The sequence below is a fragment of the Dipodomys ordii genome, unplaced genomic scaffold, assembly GCF_000151885.1.
Source record: "Dipodomys ordii isolate 6190 unplaced genomic scaffold, Dord_2.0 Scaffold14, whole genome shotgun sequence".
In the NCBI taxonomy this organism is placed as follows: Eukaryota; Metazoa; Chordata; class Mammalia; order Rodentia; family Heteromyidae; genus Dipodomys; species Dipodomys ordii.
Genome location: NW_012267230.1, coordinates 1476646 through 1502032, shown reverse-complemented (window position 1 = coordinate 1502032; position 25387 = coordinate 1476646). Strand labels below are relative to the sequence as shown.

Here is a 25387-nt window from a genome sequence, read left to right as displayed (position 1 = left end):
CTCTCCCACCCCACTGCCCGCTGGGGGCTGCTGGGGATGCTGAGGCTCCCAAGGAAGGTGCATGCCACCTGCAACCATGAGCCCACTCCTGGATGGATGGATGGATGGCACAGGTCGCTGTGCCCAGAGCCACAGAGCCATGCAGAACGGCCACCACTTACAGATACCTGTCACCATCGGAAAGAGCCACCCCTGTCCCAGCAGTGTCCCCCAAGGCCTTTCATGGAAAGAGGGAGGAAGACTCTGAACCTGAATGGACATACCAGAGGCAGATTGCCTTTGTTTGGTGAGAGCCAGTGGCAGGCGGCCTTCCCGGCCCCCTCAACCAGGGGTCTCTTGGCCTCTGTGGGGCTCTCTCATTTCAAGATGACCCCCCCTTCCAGGGGACCCAGGTAGGGGAGCTAGGAATGTTCCTGGCAGACAGGGATCAGAGGCTCGGGAAGGACATCGGGAGGAAGGCGCGCACGCACCCTGGCATTGGAAAAGTGGCTTATTCCCATCGGAAATCCTGCCCCACGGTTTCATAAAATTTAATATTATAAGGTCTATAAAATTCCCGGAGCTGGTCTATCACCTCGGGGTCAATCTGGACATGAGTTCTGCCTTTTGATTTGCCTAGGCACCGAGGCGAGACGCTCGATTCTGGTTTTTTCAAGCAAGGGAATCCTTTGGTCTTGTTGAAATAGAAATGCTTGTCGGTGATGAAGCGTTTGATGCCCAGGAAATCCTGCACGCGCCCCATCTCCCCCGCCGGGTCGGTGATGAGGCGCTCCCCGCTGACGAAGTGGATCTGGGCCAGGGGGAAGTACCGCAGCCAGCTCTCCAGGTGCAGGGCGTACATGCCGATGCGGATGGCGTTCCACGACACGTCCACCAGGCCCAGGCTGCGGTTGCGGAAGGACAGACCCTCGAAGGTGGGGATGTCCGGCTTCTTGGACAGCGTCTGCGTGTAATCGGAGATGGCCCTGGTCACCGGGTTCCGGACCACCACGATCAGCTTGGTGTCCCGGGACATGTTGAAGATCCGCCGTGGGGCTTCTTGGGTGACAAAGTAGCTGGGTGTCTTCTCCAGGGTGATCTGAGTCTCCAGGGTCCTGGGCATCAGGCTCCTGCCGGGGAAGAGACACAAGGCCGGGTCAGACAGAGCTCCCCCACCGCGGGGGTCAGGACCCAGCAAGGCCTCCACATCCCTCCAACCCAGTCACCTGGTGAGTCTCCCTCTTTGCTCACCTGGAGAGGAGCCTATTTTGTTATCTTTCTTTCTTCTCTCTCTCTGTCTCTCTCTCTCTTTCTTAAATTAAAATTGGGGCTGGTGCTAGTGGCTCACACCTGTAATCCTAGCTAGTCAGGAGGCTGAGATCTGAGGATCGTGGTTCAAAGCCAGCCCTGGCAAGAAAGTCTATGAGACTCTCACTAACTCCAATTAATCACCAGAAAACCACAAGTGGCGCTGTGGTAGAGCACTGGTCTTGAGAGCTAAGGGACAGTGCCCAGGCCCAGAGTTCAAGCCCCACAACCAACGAGAAAAATAAAATAGAATTGTTATTATAAAGGTAATGTACAGAGGGTGACAGTGACATAATTCAGGGAAAGAGGGCGTTTCTTTGTGGACAATGTCACCCCTTGCACTGGTGGCTCACATCTGTCATCCTAGCTACTCAGGAAGCTGAGAGCTAAAGATCGAGGTTTGAAATCAGCCCACACAGACAAATGCCATGAGTGTCTTCTCTAATTAATCAGCAAAAAAGCCAGAAAGGGAGGTGTGGCTCAAGTAGTAGAGCGCCAGCCTGGCGAAAACAAGAACAATAAAAACTAAGCAAGAACAGGAAGCTCTGAGTTAAAGCCCCATGGAACTTCCTTGCTTAGAGAACACAGCCCTCTCTACTCTGTCATTTCCCCGCAGGTCAGAGAGGAAGTTTCGATTGCTTGTTTCCAGACGCTAGCAAATGGCTGAACTTCTCTTAACCTGTAATGGCTTTAAGTGTCACCCTGTCTTGTCTGCACAGCTCTGCAGAAAACACCAACAGAGCTCATTGTGTAGACGCCCCTCCCATCTCTCACCACAGCCAATCATGGTTCTTACATCAGGTCTCAGCCCGAGGTAATTAATTCACAAAGAGAAAAGATAGTAGGGTGGGTGGTGCTGGTAGCTTGCTACAAACTTGCTGAAGCCCATTCGACCCCCACATCCTGTGCTTTGTGGCATTTGGTCCTACTGTGTGATACACCCACCGAGGTCAGCGCTCTCTCCCCCCACCCCTTGCAATACAGAACTGAACTAAGGGCCTTGTGCTCTACCGCTCGAACCAGGCCCTCCAACTCTTTTTGCTTTAATGACTTTTCAGATAGGGTCTCACACTTTTGCCTGGGCCTGGCCTCAGCCCACAGTCCTCCTGCATGGTTGGGATGACCGATGTGGTCTCCTACACCTGTTTGTGTGAATTTTGTTTTGATTTTGGGATAGGACCTCAGTATCTTTTTTTGCCCAGGTCTGGATTCTTGGCAAACTACAACCATCCTATCTCTTCCTCAAAAGTAGTGGGATTGGGCTGGGAAGGTGGCTCAGTGGTAGAGCGCTTGCCTTGCATGCCTGAGGCCCTGGGTTCGATTCCTCAGCACCACATAAGCAAAAATGAAAAAAGCCGGAAGTGGCGCTGTGGCTTAAATGGTAGAGTGCTAGCCTTGAGCTGAAGAGCTGAGGGACAGCGCCCAGGCTCAGAATTCAGGCCCCACGACCGGACCCCCCTCCCCCCCGAAAAAAAAAGTAGTGGGATTAATGGGTGTGAGCCACCCTACCTGGTCTTGTCATGGGGCCATCTTAACGGTGGACTGAGCGTGTGTGGAATGAAAGAGACCTTTTCTGGAAAAACTCACTTGGGAGTCCACATGGCCTGGATTTGAAGAAGGCATCAGCCATGCTCGTGGCCAGGTACTGTAAACCCCAGACACAAATAAGCGCATAGCTGTGTTTCAATCATCTCTCTCGGGCTGCATAATTACCCCACAATGTGATTTCTCACTGGGGCTGGAGGAATCTGGGGCAGACGACAGCAAATCACCAACGCAACAGTCAGCCACGGAGCCTGGATTCAAGTGTGACTCCAGCACTCAGGAAAATGTGAGGAGAGGAAATAAAAATGATCTTGGCACCAAAACAGCCTTTCTAGGGATGAGACAAACACCCCAAAGGAAGAGACTCAAAAGTTAGACTGCCTTTAAAAAAAAAAAAAGCCTCTACAAAGGGAAAATACCCATCACTGAAATAAAAAGAAAATAGCTGATTGGAAAAAAATATATATATTTGTAGTATGCATTCTAGACAGACAGTTTTATAGAATGTTCATCTACATAATCGATCTAATTTCTGTATTTTTTCAGACCTCTTGGAAATCCAGAGAAAGAGAATGAGCCAGTTGGAGCAAGAGAAGAGCTGGTAGCAAAAGCAACAGCTGGAAAATATCTCAGTATCACACCCCGTGGTCTTTCAACACAACTCAGTAGAGCTCAGGATTAAAGAAATGTGAATGAGAGCCACCAAGAGAACCTATCATTCACTTGTAAGTCCAAGACTTGTAAGTCTCAAGAAAATTGTTTTACTATTTTGGAAACATGAGTGAGTGTGTGTGTGTGTTTGTGTACCTATGGCTCAGCATCTACCAGTGCCAGGCAATACCACATCTAACTGATCGCTGATTCCAACTGGTAAACTTCTCACTCTCCTTTGACTCTTCACCCCAGCCAGCCGAGGCTCATCACGGCTGTCCTTCACTGTGGTCAGTGTTGCAGGAAGCGACCCACCGCCATTCCCTGGCTAGACTACTTTCTAGCTCACATTCCGAGCCTGTGGCCCCTGTGTGACCCTCTCCAGTGACATCAGCATCCAAGAAGCAAGATGGTGCCCAGGGGAGGTGTGGTACAGTACACATAATCAGTCAATGGGATTTCACTTCCTGCCCAGCTGCCCATCTGGACCACGATCCACCTATTCATTCTCCTTACAAAGCTAGGATGACAGGTGTGCTGTACCATGTTCAGCTATTGGTCAAGGAGGGGGGTCTCATCGACTATCTTCTTCGTTGTTGTTCAGACTAGCCTTGAACTTTAGACCTTCCTATCTCAGCTTCCCAAGTAGCTAAGATTTCAGGCATCAGCCACCAGCACCTGGCACTATTCTAGTATTGTGTGCGCACACTCATACTGTGGCTTGAACTCAGAGCCTGAGCACGGATGACTTTTTTGCTTAAGGCTACTACTTGAGCTACACCTCTGTTTCCACTATTTTGCTGGTTTATTGAGGGTAAGAGTCCCACAATCTTTATTACCCAGGCTGGCTTTGAACTATCTTTTTAATTATACTTACTATAATATTTTACCATGCTAGTCAACAGTTTCCAAAGATAAATTTAATTAAGTGCATCCTATGATAATCGTATGTACCTACCAAAATCCTATTAATTATTCCATTGTGATTTATGTTTGGGGCCTAAAAATTGTATTAATATTTTAAATCGGAGGCAAAAACCGAAGCAAGGGGGATTATTGCCCAAAAAGAAATGGAGTCTTTACTTGACAAGTAACTGTAACCCCTCTGTACATCACCTAATACTTAAAGAATTCAATCCTACTGTTAGCCAAGTGAGTCCTTCCCATAGCTTAGTCCACTCCTTCCCCTCTCCACAGCTTAGCATGTTCCCTTCCTAGGCAACATCAGGCCCCTGTAGTAAAGGCAGTAAATAATGAACTTCCAACCCCTCTACCTTGGGATGGCACTTCTCTGGGGCAGCTACCACCATATAAGACAACAAGAGCCCCTTAGAGTGACCTTCAGGTCTGGACAGCTGTAGGGACCATTATTTACTATTTGGACAGCAGCCATAAATCCTAGTCTGCCATGATGAAGCCCCTGGCCCACACGTCCACACCAGGGTCTCTGCCTCCTGGCCCCTTCTAGCTCTCCCAGACCTCCTAGGTCCCCCCAGACAATAGCTGGTGCTTCTTCTCATTCCTCCCTTGTGAGAAGGAATCTTGCCAGCTCCCTTTCCCAGCAATAAGCCTTTCTTTTGTTCTTTGTACCTGGATGTCTGCATGGTTCTCGGGCAAAGTCTAATTAATCTTATTTAAACTAAGACCTACTGTAATAAAAATATCATGCAAAAGCTCACACCTGTAATTCTAGCTACTCGGAAGACTGAGATCTGAGGATCATGGTTTGAACTCAACCCTAGACAGGAAAGTCCATGAGACTCTGATCTCCAAGTAAGCACCAGAACACTGGAAGTGGAGCTGTGGCATAAGTGGTAAGAGCACTATCTTTGAGCAAAAGAGCTCAGGGACAGGGCCCAGGCCCTGAGTTCAAACCTCATGACTGACCGGAAATAAAAGGAAAAAGAGAAAAGAATAACATCTGCCATCTTGGCTCCAAGTACAGCTTCCCAGGCCAACCAGCAGCCACTGGCTGGAGGAAAAAATGGCCACCCACTGGTTTTTGGTGCCTGTCTCTCGGATCTGAGCATCTTTACCTTCAACACACAAGTCCCTCATGCTATAGCACGTGCTCCACCCAGGAGTGCTCAGATCCACTCTAAAGACTCATCAGTGCTCACGCATTCTAAAGACTTCCAGAAAATTCCCGAAACTTCCAGATTCTCCGACCAATGACTGGATAAGACCAGGAGTTTACTCTGCTTTTTTTTTTTAACACCAAACCTATGACCTCACACTCCAGGGCCCCCCAGGAGTTGGAATTGTGTGGCGAAGATGAGCTCCATCACCTAGCCCTATTTCCTGTGGTACTGCAACTCCTCTTAGTGGAAGATGCTCAAACAACAAAGTTGTAAATGCATTTATGTATTTTGGTATTGGAAGCCACCTGTGTAACCATCAGCTCCCCAGCTCTGAGGCCTGATCAACTTGGAGGAATCTGGACTCTCTGTCTCTATCTCTGTCTCTCTGTCTCTCGATCTCTGTCTCTCTGTCTCTGTCACTCTCACTGATGCTGGTGCTAGGCCTTGTGCTCTTGCTTGGCTTTTTTTGCTCACAACTGGTGCTTTACCACTTGGGCTGCACCTTCACATCCAAGAGCTTTTTGCTGGTTTCTTGAACTTTCCTTCCCCGGGCTGGCTTTGAACGGTGATCCTCAAATCTCAGCTTCCTGAGTAGCTAGGATTCCAGACGTGAGCCCGGCTTGGGCATGCTAATCTCGTTCCTCCAGGAGCTTTCCTGCCTCTCTACCCAGGGACAATGGCCAGCTCCGTCCCTTATGTCCTCAAGTTCTTCAAACCTGGTGACTGGCCAGCCTGGGTCTGCCTCTGCAGGGGGCATCATCTTCAACACTGCAGCCTTGAGGGAAGCCCCAGGGAGAGGCCAATAATCTCAGACTCTCTGATGGTCAGGGGAGAAAGATAGATCTCCAAAGATTTGTTCTTCATATCCTTCACCAGGGCCCCAGTTTCATGATGGAGATACCCTCCGTGAGACCCCATGATCGTGACCTCAAACCCTCACAGCCTCCCATATCTGGACCCCAGGGCCCCTGGGTGTTTTCCTGGAGGAGATGCACCAATGTTACTTTCTAAAGCCTGCAGTTTATCTCTCTCTCACCTCCAGGCATGAACATGCAATTGTCCTGCACATCTGCTTGCCCAACCACTGCTTTCCCCCAGTGGAAAACATCTTCCCATCAGGAAGATGGTGGCCCCCTCACTTCTAGGGGTCTTTAGTGCTTGGCTCTGTGGCATCCTATTCCAGACAAGCAAGAGAATGAATCAAATGCACCAATGGTGTGTGTGTGTGTGTGTGTGTGTGTGTCCCAGGGCTCCAACTCAGGGGCCTGGGGTCTGTCCCTGAGCTTTTATGCTCAATGACAGTGCTCTACCACTTGAGCCACAGCTCCACTTTGTCTTTTTTGCTGGTTCATTGGCAGTAAGAGTCTCATGGACTTTCCTGCCGGAGCTGGCTTCAAACCGTGATCCTCAGATCTCAGCCTCCTGAGTAGCTAGAGTGACAGGTGTGCATCTGGCTTCCACCAGTGCTTTGTGTGGAAAGGCATGGAGATGGGAATCAAAATGCCTCCATTCTTGATCTTAAAGAGTTTTTCAGCTGGGAGCAATGGCTCATGCCTGTCATCCTAGCTACTCAGGAGCCTGAGATTGGAGGCTCAAGGTTCGAAACCAGCCTGGGCAAGAAAGTTCATGAGATTCCTACCTTCCATTAACTAGCAAGTGGAGGGGTTGCTCAAATGGTAGAGCACTAGCCTTAAGCTAATTCAAGCCCCAGTACTGGCACAAGAAAGATTAAAACAAAGGAAGAAAGAAAAAGAAAACAAAGACAAAAGGAAGGAAGGAAGAAGGAAAGCAAGCAAGCAAGGAAGCAAGAAATAAAGAAGCTGGGCACCGATGGCTCACGCCAGTAATTCTAGCTACTCAGTAGGCTGAGATCTGAGGATTAGGATTGGAAGCCAGCCCAGGGAGGAAAATATGTGAGACTCTTATCTCCAATTAACCACAGAAAACTGGAAGTGGTGCTGTGGCTCAAAGTGATAAAGTGCTAAGTCTTGAGCACAAAGAGGCTCAGAGACAGCACCCAGGCCTTGAGTTCAAGCCTCAGGACTGGCAAAAAAAGAAAAGAAATAAAGAAATGGACCCAAAGCCCTTTGATGGTAAGCACTGGACACCAGGATCTAAACCCCAGCACCGATTCCATACTTGTTCTCATAACCTTCGGGCTATGAACCTCATTAAAGTTAGGTAAGACATTGATGCTTGCTAACAGGATTAATATTTAATATTGCTCTATAATTTATAGGCAACTCAAATTAAAGCTTTAATAGATGGAGAGATGGGAAATCGTAATATTAGAAAGACACCATTTTTTTCTCAAGTTAATCTGTAAACCAAGTGCAATTCCAGCTCAACTCTCAAAAGGACTTGAAAACATTGAACTTGACAAAATCATTATGTTTCTTTTGGAGTAGTAAATGAATGCAAAGAGCCAATGCATTTGTTAGAAGGAAGAGCAGGAGGGAGGAAATGGTCACATTGCATATGAAGATGCATGTAAAAATTAAAAAAATGAACTCAAGGCTGGGCACTGGTGTTCCAAGCCTGCAATCCTAGCTACTCAGGAGGTGGAGATTTGAGGATCTTGTCTTAGAATTGGCCTGGGCAGGAAAGTCCATGAGACTCTTGTCTTCAATTAAGCAGCAAAAAGCCAGATGTGGAGGTATGGCTGAAATGGTAGAGTGCCGGCCTTGAGCAACAAAGCTAAAGGACTGAATTCAAGCCCCAATACCACCACACACACACACACACACACACACACACACACCACACACACACACACAAATAAGCAGGACCATGAGATAAAACAGAAGATACAAGAGGTGCATTAAATCAGTTGAGAAATTAGGGATTTTATGTTGGTCTTTGTTACGACTGGCGAGCTAATATTTTCAGAGAATGGAGCTAAGCTTCCTCATTCATAGCGGACTCCACAATTAAGGCCAGATGAGTGACCTAACCTAATGTCAGAAAGAATGAAAACTTCACTGGGTGCTGGTGGCTCATGCCTGTCATCCTAGCTACTCAGGAGGTTGAGATCTGAGGATCGCGGTTCAAAGTCAGCCCAGGCAGGAAAGTCCATGACACTCTTATCTCTGATTAGCCACCAGAAAATTGAAGTAGCGTGGTGGCTCAAAGTGGTAGAGCACTATGCTCAGGGACAGCATCCTGGCCCTGAGTTCAAGCCCCACAATGGACAAAAGGAAAAGGAAAAGAATGTCAATCTCAGCAAGCGTTGTGAATGCTCAAGGATGATCACTCACAGGAAGAAGAGCCAAGGAGCCACAAATGTGGCTATCCAGAAACCTTCATGTTTTAGAAGACCAAAACTCACCATAAAGGAAGCAAACAAAACTCAAAGTCTGCCTCATAAGTAATACTCAGATATTTTCATACATCACCACCACCACCACCAAAATGTCCCTAACAGAAAACTGAGAAGACCATACCATTCCTGCAAGAAGACAGAAACTTGGCAAGGCACTGAAATCCATTAGGTAGTTAAGGCTTACAAATGAAATCCAAATAGCATTCTGACCTATCACAATACTAAACTTTCCTCGGTCACCTGTGGCATGCTCTTCCTGAGCAAGGACCAGGGTGGCAGCAGATCCGCTTACTTTGCCAGGCCTCTGTCATTCAGCCTCTCAAAATACCAAGATGGTTGCACAGCATTTGTCTGAGGATACTCAGCAGGGCTTTATTTACTTAGAGTGGCAGAATAATTAAATGTTACCCTGTGAGTATAAGCAGCACTTTACAGCTGGGCTCGGTGGCTCACACCTGCAATCCTAGCCACTCAGGAGGCTGAGAGCGGAGGCTCACGGTTTGAGGCCAGCCCAGGCAGGAAAGTCCACAAGTCTCTTCTCTCCAATGAACCAGCAAATAGTTGGGCTGAACTCAGGTGTTAGTGACTCACACCTGTAGTCCTCGGTACTCAGGAAGCTGGTTGAAAGCCAGCCCAAGCAGGAAACCCATGAGACACTTTATCTCCAATTAACTACCAAAAAGCTGGAAATGACTCTGTAGCTCAAAGCACTGGCTTTGAGCACAGAAGCTTAGGGACAGCGCCCAGGCCCTGAGTTCAAGTACCAGGTCTGGCATAAAAAGTTAGGTTGGAGACATGGTTCAAGTGGTAAAGTACCTGACAAGCAAGCAAGCCCAGCAAGTAAGTGCAAGGTCCTAAATTCAAGCCCCAGTTTGTCAGGAAGGAAGGAAGGAAGAAAGGTAGGAAGGAAGGAAGAGCAGATGTTTGAGACAGAAAAATGCTGATGTTAAATTAAAAAGTTGGAGACTCATTTGTACGCGAGATAATTAGGCTGGCATGTGTGCGTGTGTGAACGTGCACATGTGTGTAAATTTGTATGTTCAAAGGCAGGACATGATATTCTGCTGTCTATGGCCTCTCTACTGGTACATATATGTTTATATCCCTTGCTGTTCTAATGAATTTTCCTGAAAGATGACAGGAGAACAATCTTTTTTGTTTGATATTCATCTTCAGCTCTCCCATGCTTCACTCCTAATGCACTTATAAATTCTAAATAGGAACACAGTAATAGTCCATTTCTGCCCAGCAAATAGAACAGAGACTTCAAAGGGAGCACTATGGAGGAGGAGGCTCCCGAAGACCTCCGAGAGGGGAAAGGGGGAGATGGGAGGCTGGACGAGAACTCCTTCTCCCTGTGAGCTGAAAGCCCAAAGGAGACACAAGGTTCAAGTTCATTTGCTGTAAAGAAATACAAGTTAAGGGCTGGGAAGGTGGCTCAGTGGTAGAGCACTTGCCTTGCATGCCTGAGGCCCTGGGTTCGATTCCTTAGCACCACATAAGCAAAAAGAAAAATCAAGTGGTAGAGCGCTAGCCTTGAGCTGAAGAGCTGAGGGACAGTGCCCAGGCCCAGAGTTCAGGCCCCATGACTGGACCCCCCAAAAAAAGAAAAAGAAAAGAAAAAAAGAAATACAAGTGAAATCCTGAAAAATGTTAATTTTATGGCTAAATGTAATTAAATTAAAACAAAACAAAATTGTATCAGTGCTTTGTGATTTTACTGCACTGAAATACAAATTATATAATTTTTTTTTTATTTTTTTTTATTTTTTTTTTTTTTTGGGTCCGGTTGTGGAGCCTGAACTCTGGGCCTGGGCACTGTCCCTCAGCTCTTCAGCTCAAGGCTAGCGCTCTACCACTTGAGCCACAGCGCCACTTCTGGCTTTTTTTGTTTTGCTTATGTGGTGCTGAGGAATCGAACCCAGGGCCTCAAGCATGCAAGGCAAGCACTCTACCACTGAGCCACCTTCCCAGCCCCAAATTATATAATTTTTTAAATATTCTTCTTTATTTTGTTGGTGACATGTTAGGGCTTGAACTCAGGGCCTTTGCACTCTTGCCTGGCTTTTTCATTCAAGTCTGGTGCTCTACCACTTGAGCCACAGTTCTACTTCCAGTGTTTTGCTGGTTAAGTGGAGCTAAGAGTCTCATGAACTTTTCTGGCTAGGCTGATCTTGAACTGCAATCCTCACATCTCAGCTTCTGGAGTAGCTAAGATTACAGGCATGAGCCATGGTGCCCCACTTTTAATTCTTTAACGTTTTTTTCCACATGAAGAGTGAAGGAGAAAGCTTGGAGCCCTGTTTGGCTTGTTACCTGTCGGGGGTCTCAAGAGAGTCACTGAACCTCCTTCTGAGCTTCAGTTTCCCCATAAAAGGGGGATGAAACGCAAAGGCTCCCTGCTGGGTTGTTGTGGGAAAGTTTGGCGATGAAGAACTGCATTTTACACCACAGAGACTCCGTTTGTAAAATTCCAAAACCAACTAGAATCCTCAATCGCAATCTCTACGTGGATGAACTCTGCTTGTCAGCAAACCCTAGGTTCCTTCGCTGTACCTGAGAGAGTTCCTTTCTGTCCCTCAGCTTTTCCACTCCAGGCTGGTGTTCTACCACCTGGGCCACAGCTCCACTCTGGCTTTTGGGTGGTTCATTGGAGATACGAGTCTCCCAGACTTTCCTGCCCTGGCTGGCTTTGAACCTTGATCCTCAGCAATCAGCCTCCTCAGTAGCTAGGATTACAGGATTACAGGGCCAATTTCAATGGCTACCTGATAGGATTATTGCCTTAAGGATGAGAACTAATATGGATGAGGGCTAAATGAGGAAATATACCACGTAAAAAGTGCCTGGTCCTTGGCTAAGTCCCTTCAAAAGAATGTTAACCAAGACTGGGCACGGTAGCACATGCCAGTAATCCCAGCTAGGCTGGAGGCATTTCAGGAAGAAGGATCATCCTCTGGAGCCCAAAAGCTTGAGACCCTGTTTGAAAAATGAATAACTACTAAAGCACAGGGGACCAGGAGACGTGGCTTGTATGGCAGGGCGCCCACGTTGAGTTCAAATCCAAGTGCTAGCCAAATGTAACATGAACAAGGCACAAGTATGTGGGTGCTATTGGATTAGAAGAACCAGAGGGAGGAGTAACGTGGAAGGGTGCTTGCTGCCAAAATATGCATGGAGCTGAGATCTTTTTTTGTTTTTTGGTCGGTTGTGGGGCTTGAACTTGGCCTGGGCGCTGTCCCTCAGCCCTTCAGCTCAAGGCTAGCGCTCTACCACTTGAGCCACAGTGCCATTTCCAGTTTTCTGAGTGGTTAATTGGAGATTAGAGTCTCACGGACTTTCCTGCTCAGGCTGGCTTTGAACCGTGATCTTCAGATCTCAGCTTCCTGAGTAGCTAGGATTACTGGCGTGAGCCACCAGCGCCCTGTGAGCTGAGATCTCTTTAAGCAAATCCTGTAACAAATAGAGAAAAAAAAACACAAGGTCTTGGAGAACATTCACCTCTCCCCGGTGATAAGCTTATAAATAATTTGTTTACTAGATAGCCCTAAAAGGAAAATTGTGAGCAAAGCTGTTTAAAACTATAGCTCTATTAAGGTCAAAAACCATTCAATGGTATCAAGGGGGTGTGTGTGGAAATCAATGCTCTTTTAAGAAGAAAATGTCTTTAGAAAAGCCCAAAGTCTGATTAGCACCAATTCTTAAATAATCTATGGAAACTCAAATGCTCACATTTTTTCCCAAGGAGTGGAGTGTAATAAAAATGTAACTAATTAATAATTTTATGTGTGTGTGTGTGTGTGTGTGTGTGCCAGTACTGAGACTTGAACTCAGAGCCTCATGCTCTTGTTTAGCTTTTTCCACTCCAGGCTAGCGCTCTACCCCCTGAGCCACAACTCTACTTCCAGCATTTTGCTGGTGAATTGGAGATAAGAGTCTCATGGATTTGCCTCTCTGTGCTCACTCTGATCTGGAGATATTCTGATCTCAGCCTCCTGAGCAGCTTTGATTGCAGGCTCAAGCCAAACTTTATGCTTTTGAGGGAAAAGAAATCTCTGATTAGCAAGGCAGTCAAAGGGAGGTACTAGCTGGCATCCTCCCTCCCTCCCTCCCTCCCCCCCTTCTCTCTATTTGTGCTTGTCCTGAGGCTTGAACTCAGTGGCTAGGCACTGTCCCTGAGCTTTTGGTGTTCAAGTTAGTTAGTGCTCTACCACTTGAGCCACAGTTCCACTTCTAGCTTTTTGGTGGTTCATTGCAGATAAGAGTCTCAGACACTTTCCTGCCTAGGCTGGCTTTGAACTGTGATCCTCAGATCTCAGCCTCTTGAGTAGCTGGGATTACAAGTGTGAGCCACCAGCATCTGGCTGAAGCCATGTTTTGGAACCTCACTTCAGGAGCTCATAGCTTAGCTAAGGAGGCCAATGACTCCAGACATGGTGAACTGTATTGAGAGCAGGCTGAGAGGGCCTTCCTAACTCTCCCCAGGGCCTGTAAGAATGACCCGGTCATGCCAGCATCGATCTGGCTACGTGTGCATCCATCCCACAAATGAACAAGTGGGAAGCAAGGGAAGGTAGTTGCCAGCAGGAGACCACGCACAATGGTGTCTAATGATGCCATCAAGTCAAAATAGTTGTAGAAAGTGAGACCTTGTACCTGTGAGAATATGAGCAGCCTGTGCGAGAAGTATGCACCAGGGCTGGGAAGGTGGCTCAGTGGTACAGCGCTTGCCTTGCATGCCTGAGGCCCTGGGTTCGATTCCTCAGAACCACCTGAACAGAAAGAGCCGGAAGTGGCGCTGTGGCTCAAGTAGTAGAGGGCTAGCCTTGAGTAAAAGAAGCTCAGAGACAGTGCCTAGGCCCTGAGTTCAAGCCCCAGAACTGATGAGAAAGAGAGGGGTGGGGAGAGGAAAAGGAAGAGAGGCAAGGTGAGGGAGAGGGAGCAGGAGAAGTATGCACAAGAGAAGAGATCAGTTAGGGGCTGGGAAATTGGCTCAGTGGTAGAGCGCTTGCCTTGCATGCCTGAGGCCCTGGGTTCGATTCCTCAGCATAGGAGAAAAGATCAGCATGATGTCTGCATGTGCACCCTACCCCCAGGAAGCAGACCCTAAGATAGAAATAGAATGGAAGGAATGATGGTTTAGAAGGTGATCTTAGGAAGCAGCAGAGAAAGGAGACAGAGAAGAAGCAAATGTAAACTGGGTCCTCCAGCCAGGGCAGCAGAAGGCAGAGCCTCTCTTCCTGAAGCTCAGACTCATCCTGAACAAGAAGGCCTCAGTGTTTATGGCTCAGCCCTGGTCTGTCATTGGTCGAGGACATTGTCAGGGACACAGAGTCTCTGGAATCTTCACCTTCCCTCTGCAGATCAAGGATGCCCCTCTTGAATTACAACTTTCACCTTGGAAAGCTGAGGTAGATCAAGACAGCTCTGAACATAGAGCCCAATGTCTGGGACAGACACCTACCTGGATGTGAACAGGGGGGTGCTGTTATATGCTCAATGTTTATTTCTATTTTTGATACTGGTTGTGGGGCTTGACCTTAGGGCCCGGGGACTATCTCTGAGCTCTTTAACTCAAGGCTAGTGCTCTACCACATTGAGCCACCGCGCCACTTCTGATCTTCTGGTGGTTCTTTGGAGATAAGAGTCTCATGCGCTTTCCTGCCCAGGCTGGCTTTGAACTGCGACCCTTAGATCTCAGCCTCCTGAGTAGCTAGGATTACAGGCTTGACCCACTGTGGCTGGTTCAGGAGGTCACTTTCTGAGTAGAATAGAAGTAGCCAGCATCCAGTTCTTTACTGTGTGTTGTTTTCTGCCCGAGGAGTTATATATAGATAAGGGAGAGATGAAAGCGCTTTCTACCCCAATGACTAGCCTGCCTACCTGTGGCTGGGCTCACCAGGAAGTGGTGATCTTTGTCTATTGTGTAGAAGCTGGCATCAGCCCTGGACTTCATATAAGAAGTATCTTTTGGGGGCTGGGAAGGTGGCTCAGTGGTAGAGCGCTTGCCTTGCATGCCTGAGGCCCTGGGTTGGATTCCTCAGCACCACTTAAGCAAAAAGAAAAAAACCGGAAGTGGTGCTGTGGCTCAAGTGATAGAGTGCTAGCCTTGAGCTGAAGAGCTGAGGGACAGCGCCCAGGCCCAGAGTTCAGGCCCCATGACTGGGCGCCCCCCCCAAAAAAAAGAAGAAGTGTCTTTTGCTTTTTGAGAGCACAAAGTAGACATTCAAAAGTGGGTGATCCAGCCCGGAGCTGTGGTGCATGCTTATAATCCTAGCTACTCAGGAGTCTGAGATCCGAGGATCAGACTTTGAAGCCAATCCTTGCAGGAAAGTCCATGTGATTCTTATCTCCAACGAGTCACCAAAAAACCAGAAGTAGAGCTGTGGCCCAAGTGGTAGAGTACTAGCCTGGATCACAAACACTCAGGGACAGCACCTAGGCCCTGGTTCAAGCCCTAGGACTGACACACAAAAAAGTAGGTGGTCCGGGCTCCGTGTCCAACGGGCTGATGTAAACACGCCCATCTCCTAGTATTCCTCCCCCACTCCCAGTTGTACTCCCCAAGATTTTCTGCCTACTGCTAGTAAAGAGAGACGCAAAGCTCTCTACTGATGTGTTTATGGCTGGGAAGCAGTGGTTCCTTTGCTATGTTCTGCAGGAAATGCCCGCATCTCATATTCGGAAAGGGGCTGCTTTAGGTTTAACGACACAGCAACCTGGAGCTATAAAGCAGAAGCTGTGGCTGCCTGGAGAGAAGAGAGAGAGAGAGAGAGAAACAAATGAGCGTATAAGCCCTTTTTGCTCAGAAGAAAACCCACCTGTCAATCGCATTCCCTGAAAGTGAGGAACGGTTAGCTCTCAGTGTTGGGAAATGAAGGAGGGTCTCATCTCTTGACTACAATGGGAGCTGGTAAGGAAAGGTTGAGTTCTGATCACTGACCACACACAGCAAGGCTGAGCGAGCAGGGTTGGGCCAGATGCCCTGTTGAAAGCCATGATACTCAGACGTTTGTTGTTGTTATTGTTTTTGGTGGTCATGGGGCTTGAACTCAGGGCCTACATGCTGTTCCTATGCTTTTTTTTTGTTGTTGTTGTTCAAGGCTAGCACTCTACCGCATTGAGCCACAGCACCACTTCTGGATTTCTGGTGATTCATTGGAGATAAGAGTCTCACAGACTTTCCTGCCCAGGCTGGCTTTGGACTGTGATCTTTAGATCTCAGCCTCCGGAGTAGCTAGGATGACAGGGGAAAGCTCTCGTCTCCCCTCTCTTAACAAATGTAGAGGGAGTAGCCGGCCACACCAGACAGGAAACACATGCTTTAGGACTGAAGATCTATCTAGCTGCAATGATGGTCAGGGTGGGCGTCCACAAAGGGTCCAACTGCCTAACTTTTCACAGTGCATAAGAGATAGTTGATAATGCTTTTCTCAGTGTGTATGTGAGAGAGGGTGTGCTGGTCCTGGGGCTTAGACTCAGGGCCTGGATGCTCTCTCCATGACCTTTTTTGCTCAAGGCTACCACCTGAGCCACAGCTCCACTTATGGATTTACTATTATTATTATTGTTGTTGTTATTGTGGTTGTTATTTACTTAATTGGAGATAAGAGTCTCACAGAGTCTGGCTTCGATCTGATCCTCAGATTTCAGCCACCTGAGTAGGTAGGATTACAGGTGTGAGCTACTGGTGTCTGGCTTTTCTCCATTGTTCAGGTGGGGTAACTGCGGCTGGGGAAGTCTGTGTGGTCAGAGGTGACAAGGCAGGATTTCAACCCAGCCTCTGAGGGAATGTGTCACTCTGGAATCGTCTCCGGGGACAGGGAGGGATCTGGGTGGAAGACAGAAGGTGTGCGGCTCCTCTGAGCCGTGCACTGTGTACTCAGGCCACCCCTTGCGTCCACTCAGAAATCTGTTGTGAGAGAAGCTCTTGCTTTGTGTTCTTCATCCTAGCCGGAGGCCTGCTCCACAGTCATCTGAGCCTGGGTTTGAAAGGTAGTCCAACCTCGTCGGCAAGTTACTAAAGCCCTCTGTTCCTTGGGTTACTTGTCCATAAAATAGAGACTGCTGGGCATAGAGCTGCTTGTCTATAGTCCTAGCTATGTGAGAGGAATAAGGAGGATCATGGTCCGAGGCTAACCTGGGCAAAAGCACAAGACCCTATCTGAAAACACAAACTCAAAGCAAAAGGACTGGGGGCGGGGCTCCCGTGGCAGAGTTTTTGCCTCGCAAGCACGGGGCCTTGGATGCAAACCCCAGTACTGTAGAAACAACAACAGAAACTAATACAAACCAAAATCGGAGACAATAATAACACTTATATCAGCCCAAGGGATTGTCGCAAGGATTAAATGAGATAATACAATTTTTATAAACAGATAGCATAAAACCCCTCGAATGGTCCCTGACACAAGACAAGGCCTCTGCCTGTGTCCAGCACCACCATGTGAGTGTGCGCGGTGGAATTGGGTCGAGTGTGTTCCTAGCTTCCTTCTCCCTGGCTTCCCTTTTGTTTGCTTAGTACCTCGTCTACTAATCCCACTTGGATGACAGCCCACCTGTTCTGATTGCTCAGGTTCCATCCCATGGCTGTTCCTGTACGAGATCTAAAAGGGAGGGGGTCCAGATTCCTCCTGGACTGGCTAGGTAGCACCCCAACTTTTCCCAAAGGCAGGTCCCAGAGTTCAAGGGGTAGCTGCACTGTTCCTCATGTTGGTCTTGCTTTCAAGATGCATTATTCATCCTTGTTTGACCAAGAAAAAGGAAAAGTTATATTTTAATGTCTGCTTTTAACAAGGTGACAATGTCTTTTAGTATGTTTTAATGTCTATTTTTTTTAAGTTCAACTTTAAAACCAAGAATAAAGAGGAGGGCTGTGATGGAAGAGAGGCTCATGTACAGTTCAACCAACCAACACTTTCTATTTTATTCTTTTTTTGGGGGGGGTCTGGTTGTGAGGCCTGAACTCTGGGCCTGGGAGCTGTCCCTCAGCTCTTCAGCTCAAGGCTAGTGCTCTACCACTTGAGCCACAGCGCCACTTCCGGCTTTTCTCTTTTTGCTTATGTGGTGCTGAGGAATCGAACCCAGGGCCTCAGGCATGCAAGGCAAGTGCTCTACCACTGAGCCACCTTCCCAGCCCCCAATTGATGTATTTATTTATTTGCTGGTGCTGTGGCTTGAACTCAAGAGCCCCCCCTTATCTTTCTCTCTCTCCCTCCCACCCCTCTCTCTTTTTTCCTCTCCCTCCCTCCCCCTTCACCTTTCTTTGTCAATTGGAGTTTCTCTATAGCTCCTGATTCTCATTATTTTTTAATTACTTGGAGATGGAGACTTGTGGACTTTTCTGCCTGGGCCAGCTTGGAACCCTGAACTTATAGATCTCAGGGTTACCAGGTCACTCGGTACTTTTTTGGATGGTGCTACTGGTGTCTCCTGTACATCATCCATTCATCCTGTACATCACAAGTCCTCTTCTATGAACAGTGTTTCAAATACTTGTATCTTCGATAACTCTCCCGCCCTGGCACAATCGCTTCTGTTCCTCCAGACCATTGGTCAAGGTCATTGGTCAAGGATGCCCCCAGTCCTCTCTTCCTTTCCAGCCTCCTTCTAAGGGAGCTGGGTTCTTGGTAGCACTTGCCTGACATGGCTGGGTTGTTGGACTTTCGCTGAGCTCCTATACCCGTGGTCATGGGTGTCTGCTTGCTGGTATTATTATTATTATTAGCCAATCCTGGGGCTTGAACTCAGGGCATGGGTAGTTTCCCTGAGCTTCTTTGTGCTCAAGGCTAGTGCTCTCCTACTTGAGTCACTTCTGCCTTTTTCTGAGTAGTTAATTGGAGATAAAAGTCTCATGGACTTTCTTGCCTGGGCTGGCTTTGAACCACAATCCTCAAATGTCAGCCTCCTGAGTAGCTAGGATGACAGGTGTGAGCCACTGGCATGGGCCTGCTTGCTGCTCATGAGGTTCTAAACTATGCCAGGTTTTCCAAATGGGGCACATCTGGACAGCACGGCTGAGTCCACCTTCCGCACGCATCCCCGGCACGCTCCATGGAAATCCCACACATGCTATTTTTAAGCTGTGAAATCAGAAATAAAGATATTTCATGTGCAATCTCTCAGTTATGAGATTTTGGCAAATATTTTTTCAAGAACAACATCAACAGCTACCAAACAACACGCTGAGGAAGAAATAAAATGTGCCTCCTGGCCACCAGCTCGTAGGCACCAAAGCGCTGGCGTCGGCTGCTTTACCAATGCTTTGCAGCACCCCCAAAACGCCAGAGATGTGAGGAGAGGCTGAGAGCGGACAGGCATGCGGGGACTCAGCCCTGTCTCTTGCACGTCTAGCACAATAGCTCAGAACGGTTCCGTAAGGGCTAGGCAGGGTCTTCTTGTACCCAAGACCACTGGGCATCTTTATGTTCCCTTTTGCTGGGACATGAAAATTCTGTCATGGAAGTCGCCTGTCTGTATACAGAACCCTTTGTTCCTCCTCTGTCAGTTCCTCCACTCTGAATGGCTTCCTCTCTCTCTCACTCTTTCTTTCCTCCTCCTTCTTCCTTCTTTTGTTCCTTTCCCTCCCTCCTTTCCTCCCTCCCTCCCTTCCTTCCTTCTTTGCTTCCTTCCTTCCTCCCTCCCTCCCTCCCTCCCTCCCTCCCTTCCTTCCTTCCTTCTTTCCTTCCTTCCTTCCTTCCTTTCTCTTTTTGTGCCAAAACTGGGGCTTGAAACTCATATATATATGTACATATATATACACACACATATATATGTATGTATAAATACATATATTTATATATGTGTATATGTACATATAATCATTATCTTTAAGTAGTTACAAAGGAGTTGCTATTCATCAAAGCAGTTTATGAATATAATGCATCGTGATCCCTTAGCTTTTTTGATCAAGGATGGTGCTCTACTCCTTGAGCCAGAGTTCCAGGTCTGGCTTTGTGTTGGCTGATTAAAGATAGGAGTCTCATGGTCTTTTCTGCCCTCGCTGGCTTTGAACCTTAATCCTCAGATCTCAGCCTCCTGAGTAGCTAGGATGACAGGCGTGAGCCACCAGGTCTGGCTCAGTGTGCTTTCTTGGACTCTTAGCGTTCCATTATGGCAGACGGGGCATTCCCTCAGAGCATGGAGGGCCTGGGGACTGAGGGGACACGGAGGACAGAGGAAAGGGGACAGTACTGGGAGCAAGACCTGCACACAGTGCTCTGCCTTCGCCTGACACCACCGCCCAATGTCTGTCCCGTGGGCAGAGAGTGGGGCTCTTCCTTGTCTCCCTTTGCCTCAGGAGTGGAAGGGACCCAGCTCTTCACAGAGCCCCGTGTTTGCGTGGAGGACCACCCCGGAGCACTCACCAGCACTTCCCTCCCGACACTACACAAGATACCACTCACAGTTCTCCCTGGACACGACTTTTAGGCAAGCTCAGATCTTTCCAAGACCCTAGAACTAGCGTAGCAGAGCCAGGTTTTGAGCTGAAGTCTACTCTGGGGTTACAAGTGACAGAAACTCAGCTCAAACCACTAGGAAGGTATAAGTGCCACACCCAGCAGTCCAATCATTAATTGCATGTCAGGCCCATTTGGATAGGGTCAGACAGTGACCTGGGAGCTCTGCTACTATCACTTCCGGGTCTGATGGTGACCTGGGAGCGCTGCCTCTATTACTTCCGGGTCAGTGACCGTGGAGCTCTGTCTTTCTCCCCTCCTCCTGTCTTCTGTCCATGTCGGTAGACACTTGTTCCATGTACCTGCCACTAGAACTTTACTTCACAATACAGGCAGCTGTAGATTCCAGAGGAAAAGAAAGCTTTCTGACAGAGCATTCAAACCCCAGACAATCTGAAATTATCCCAGGTGGAGTCACTCACCATCCCTGAACAAATCACCATGGCTCAGGGGCATGAGATTTCTCTGACTGGCCAGTCCAGGCCGCGGGCCCACCTCCTATGGGAGGAGCAACATCTATTATACTCTTCAACCAGACCACAAGGCACAAGAGATTCCCTAATGGAAGAATAAGATCTGGTGGCAGTCAAAGATGCGTACAGTAGCCAAGTGTCAACGGCTTACGCCTGGGATCCCGGCTACTCGAGAGACTGAGTTCTGAAGATCACAGTTCAAAGCCAACCCAGGGAATGAAAGTCCATGAAAGTCTTATCTTCAATGACCTACCAAAAAGCCACAAGTGGAGCTGGGCTCAAATGGTCTAGTGCTAGCCTTGAATGAAAAAGCTCAGGGACAGCATCCAGCCACCCCTCCCTCCCCCACCCCCCCCAAAAAAAGACAGGCATGGAAGCTGGGCAGGCAAGATCAGTAGCTGTCACTTGCACTTTGTGATGTTCGAGTGATTTCCATACCTTTCTTGGAGTGAAGAATGAAGGAGCCTAAGAATGGAAGCCTCGCCTAATGCCACTTGGTGGGTCTCGAATATCGAGACTTCTTTCAGTGGTAACCAAAGCTGGACTTCATGTTCCATGGAGTTCTGTAGGTCTGTGGTACCTTCTTGTTCTTACTCATTGTGATTCACCCAGCCCCTGGCGGAAGGCCGGCTCTCCTTCCCAGGCCAATAGCCAAGAACTGTGTCTAGGGTTCACCACCTTGGAAAATCTCTATCCTTTGATGCTGTTGAGGAGTTAGGGAAGATTTTGGGCACAAATATAGTTGGAGGAAGGATTCAGTAGTGGAGTTGCAGCCTCTAGATTAATTTACATCCGGGCATTCCCTTGTGCCCCCCCCCCCCCGCAGGCTGACCCAGTGATGGCTGGAACTAGCTTCTGGCATGTAGCTCTCCTCCCCTAAACCCAATGCTGTGGATCTCATGAAAAATGGGGCCAGTTCACCCAGGCCATGTACATGCAATGTTGGGTCCCTGGGGTAGATTCTCAGCATGGATGGTAATCAACAGAGTGTTCAACAGCCCCCCCCCCATAACCTCCCCATCTGCCCTGTTCTACCAAGGACCCGAGGCACTGGACACGTGGCAAGAATGTAGCTTGTGCAGGAACTTAGCAATGTGCCCGTGGGGAGCTCAGGGACGTGGAAAGGCCGAGAGCTCTGACACCCTCCCCCCATCCTACCTGCAGGCTATCAGGAAAACAAAGGTGGCAGAGGTCACTGAGGGCTCGCACCTGTCATCCTAGCTACTCAGGAGGCTGGAAGCTGAGATCATAGCTCAAAGCATGTCTGTGCAGAGAAATCTGTGAGATTCTACTTCCAATTAACCAGCAAAAAGCCAAGCTAGAGGCATAGCTCAAGTGGTAGAGGGCTGAACAAGCAAGCCAGGGGAGCCTGAGACCCGAGGCCAGGTCCTGGAACAAGAGAAGAAGCGGAAGTGGAGGAGGGTAGGGGTGGGGGTGGGGGAGGGAGAATCACAGACTGGCTGTGTGCTCAGAAGACAGGGCCCACCACCAGGGGGCGTGTCGATAGAGGGGCTGAGGTAGTAATGACAGGTGCATTTGTAGTCAGACCCAGGCAGCCTGACCTCCCACAGCCACTCAACCAACCTCATCCTTCCCCACCTGGGAGCTCTGAGGTCATAATGCAAGGCCCTGGGGTCAGGCAGAGAGACTAGGGCCTGATCTCCCTAGTCCCCCTCCATCGATCAGCACAAGTGTGTGTATGGGGGGCGGGGGAGAGGAGTGGGTACCAGTGCCTGAAATCCTACCTGCTCGGGAGGCTGAGATCTGAGGATCACGGTCTGAGGCCAGGCCAGGCCAGAAAGACTGTGAGACTCTTCGCTAAACTACAATCCTCCCTCCCCTCCCCCCCCAAACCCCAAAACAAACAAAACCAAGCAGAAATGGAGCTGTGGCTCAAGTTGTAGAGCACTAGCCTTGAGCACAAAAGCTCAGGGACAGCGCCTGGGCCCAGAGTTCAAGGCCCAGGACAGGCAAAGAAAGAAAAAAGGAAGAAAGAGAGGAAGGGAAGGAAAGAAGGAAGGAAGGAAGGAAAGAAGGAATGAAGGAATGAAGGAAGGAAGGAAGGAAGGAAGGAAGGAAGGAAGGAAGGAAGGAAGGAAAACAGTAACACAACTCCTTCGGACTCAGCGTGGTGCCTGGCTTGTACACAGAAAGCCCTATTTGGATGAAAGTCTTGGGGGAACCAGACCAGGCAATGCACCCCCATTGCCTTCCCCAGGGTCCCCCCACATGGCCTTGATTCTGGCAAAGCCATGGGGTTTCTATCCTGGCAAGTTTCTTCCACAAGTCTTGGGGACAAGGCGGCTTCCGGGGTGGGCGCTGTCTGGCGGGGTAGGCCCCCCCCTGGCAGGTGCATCTGCCAGTTCGCAGCAAGGCGCTGCCTGTGAACTATGTGAATGATGGCCTCTTCCAGACGGCAGATGGCCCTGGATGTCTGGCTTGGGAGAGAGACACAGACTCAGGGCCCTATGGGCCCATTAGCAGGCTACCCTGGTCAGGCCAGGCCCTGTGGGGGACTTAGGGGCTGGAGAATTTGCATGGAGCTAGTGGTTGGAGCCAATCCTGGCCCTGCCCAAGAAATTTGCATATAGAATATGGAGGAAGAAAAGTCCCCTCCGGTTCTCTGGCTTCCTAGAAGCAGTTTTCTAGCACATTTGCAGGTGGTCATGGAATCTATTATTTGCACAAACAGACACAACACCTCCCCTTCCTCCAGTAGCCCCTGGTAGTGACTCTCACACAGATTCATGACTTGATCACAGTGTTTGCTTTGGCCCCTAGGACAGTAAGAAATGTGAGCCAGGCAGATGCCTGAAAAACTCTCAGACACTGAGACTTGCCTCTTGCCACTTCTGTGGCTGCCACTGCGCCAGCCAGACACCCTTCAGGAAGATGACAGCTATATGGAGACAGGACCTCAGTGTTCTGCACCAAAGCACCCACAGGCCACCACGGGCCAGCCATCCAAGGGAATCCATAAGTTGGTTATAGATTCAGGCGTGAATTCAGTTGAGCCTGGATCAGCCCAGAAGAATTTTCTAGGCAATCTCAACTCAAGGCTAGTGTTCTACCCCTTGAGCCACACCTCAACTCCTTGCTTTTTTCATGGTTAATTGGAATTAAAATCTCATGGACTTTCCTTCCTGGGCTGACTTCAAACTGCGATCCTCAGCTCTCAGCCTCCTGGGTAGCTGGGATTACAGGTGTGAACCACTACCTCCCTGCCCTGGGTGTTGTTTTGAGCTATTGAATTCTGGCTCCACAGTAGGAGCACCCAGAATCACGTGGCTTTTGTGTCATTAGAGATTGCCAAAGTAGACTAGGGTGAAACAATATCCCCAATATCAAACCTTATGTGTAAGGCTTAGGAAATGAAGCATGTGACTGTGTATTCAAATGACCCAGCAAAAGAAGCTAGTTCACACTGTTCATGGTTCTGCTTTTTGTCACCCAACGGTATTATTCGGATGTTAAGTAGAGATCCAGGACAACATGGCCCAAGAAATCAAGCATTGTGGAGACAAGATGGCGGACATTTCCATCACTGCCATGTTCCAGGCTTTGAACTTGATGCTTCAGAGCTGATTGGTTTTTGTCTGTAGCTAGCATTTTTCATGTTATAACTTAGCTAATAGCTTTGCCCGCCCCACTTACCAAAAGCAAAGCTCGGAAGTGGGGTTTTCCTTCGAAGTGGTAGAGCCAGGCTGCTCTCCCCTTGCCTGGCTTTGTCTGGCCTTCTTTCTTCCTTCCCTTTTCCCCTCCCCTCCTCTCCCATTCCGCCTCCCCTCCCCTCCCTCTCTCCTTCTCAGGTTTTTTGAGACAGTCTTTTGTCATACAAGCCAAGCTTTCCTGGAATTCAAGATCTTCCTGCCTGATCTTCCCTAAGTGCTGGGATTACAGGTATGTGCTACAACAGACTTTGAATTCCACTCTGAGAGCCTGAAGTTGAACACCACAGGATGCTAACTCCAGCCATTTTGGGGAGGCTGGGGAGGGGGGCACTACTTACACGCGGGTGTTTTTTCTGAATGTTATTAACACGAGCAATTAACTCTTCCACAGTAACCCAACAGGATGAAAATGGCTGCTATCATTATTTTACGGATGAGGAAACTGAGGCAAGGCAAAGTCCAGCAGCTTGCTCAAGGTCTGGCTGAGAACTCAGTACCTGAGGGGCTTTCTAGAAAGATTTCTTTCCCATTTCACTTCTTAGAAACCCACGCAAGGACGCAGGCTGAGAGTAGATTGTTCCGGAAGGCCATTGGGGTCACAGCAATGGGATTTGGGAGAATCTTGGAGTTTAGAGACCAGGGGTGTGCATTTCCAGTGCTCTATCAGGCCTCCCAGAAACCATTGCTACTTCACCCATTTGTCCTGGCCTGGACAGGGAACGGTGGGTGGCCTGGTCAGGGGGCTGGGAGGGACTCCTAAGAACCATCTTTGTTTAAGAGGAAATCACACCAGGCACACGCCTGTAATCCTAGCTACTCAGGAGGCTGAGATCTGAGGATTGTGGTTCAAAGCCAGCCTGAGCAGGAGAGTCCATGAGACTCTTATCTCCAATAAGCC

The 25387-nt window shown here is 48.7% G+C and overlaps 1 protein-coding gene across 1 annotated transcript in view; it reads right to left on the bottom strand.

Moving 5' to 3' along the window:
• Positions 1-490: 490 nt before the first annotated feature.
• The window catches only part of Hs3st2 (heparan sulfate (glucosamine) 3-O-sulfotransferase 2), a 67603-nt gene continuing 42706 nt past the window's right edge, over positions 491-25387 (bottom strand). Inside the window, exon 3 of the mRNA XM_013011161.1 lies at positions 491-1109. Coding sequence (XP_012866615.1) covers positions 491-1109 — 619 coding nt within the window. The remainder of the gene's footprint in view (positions 1110-25387) is intronic.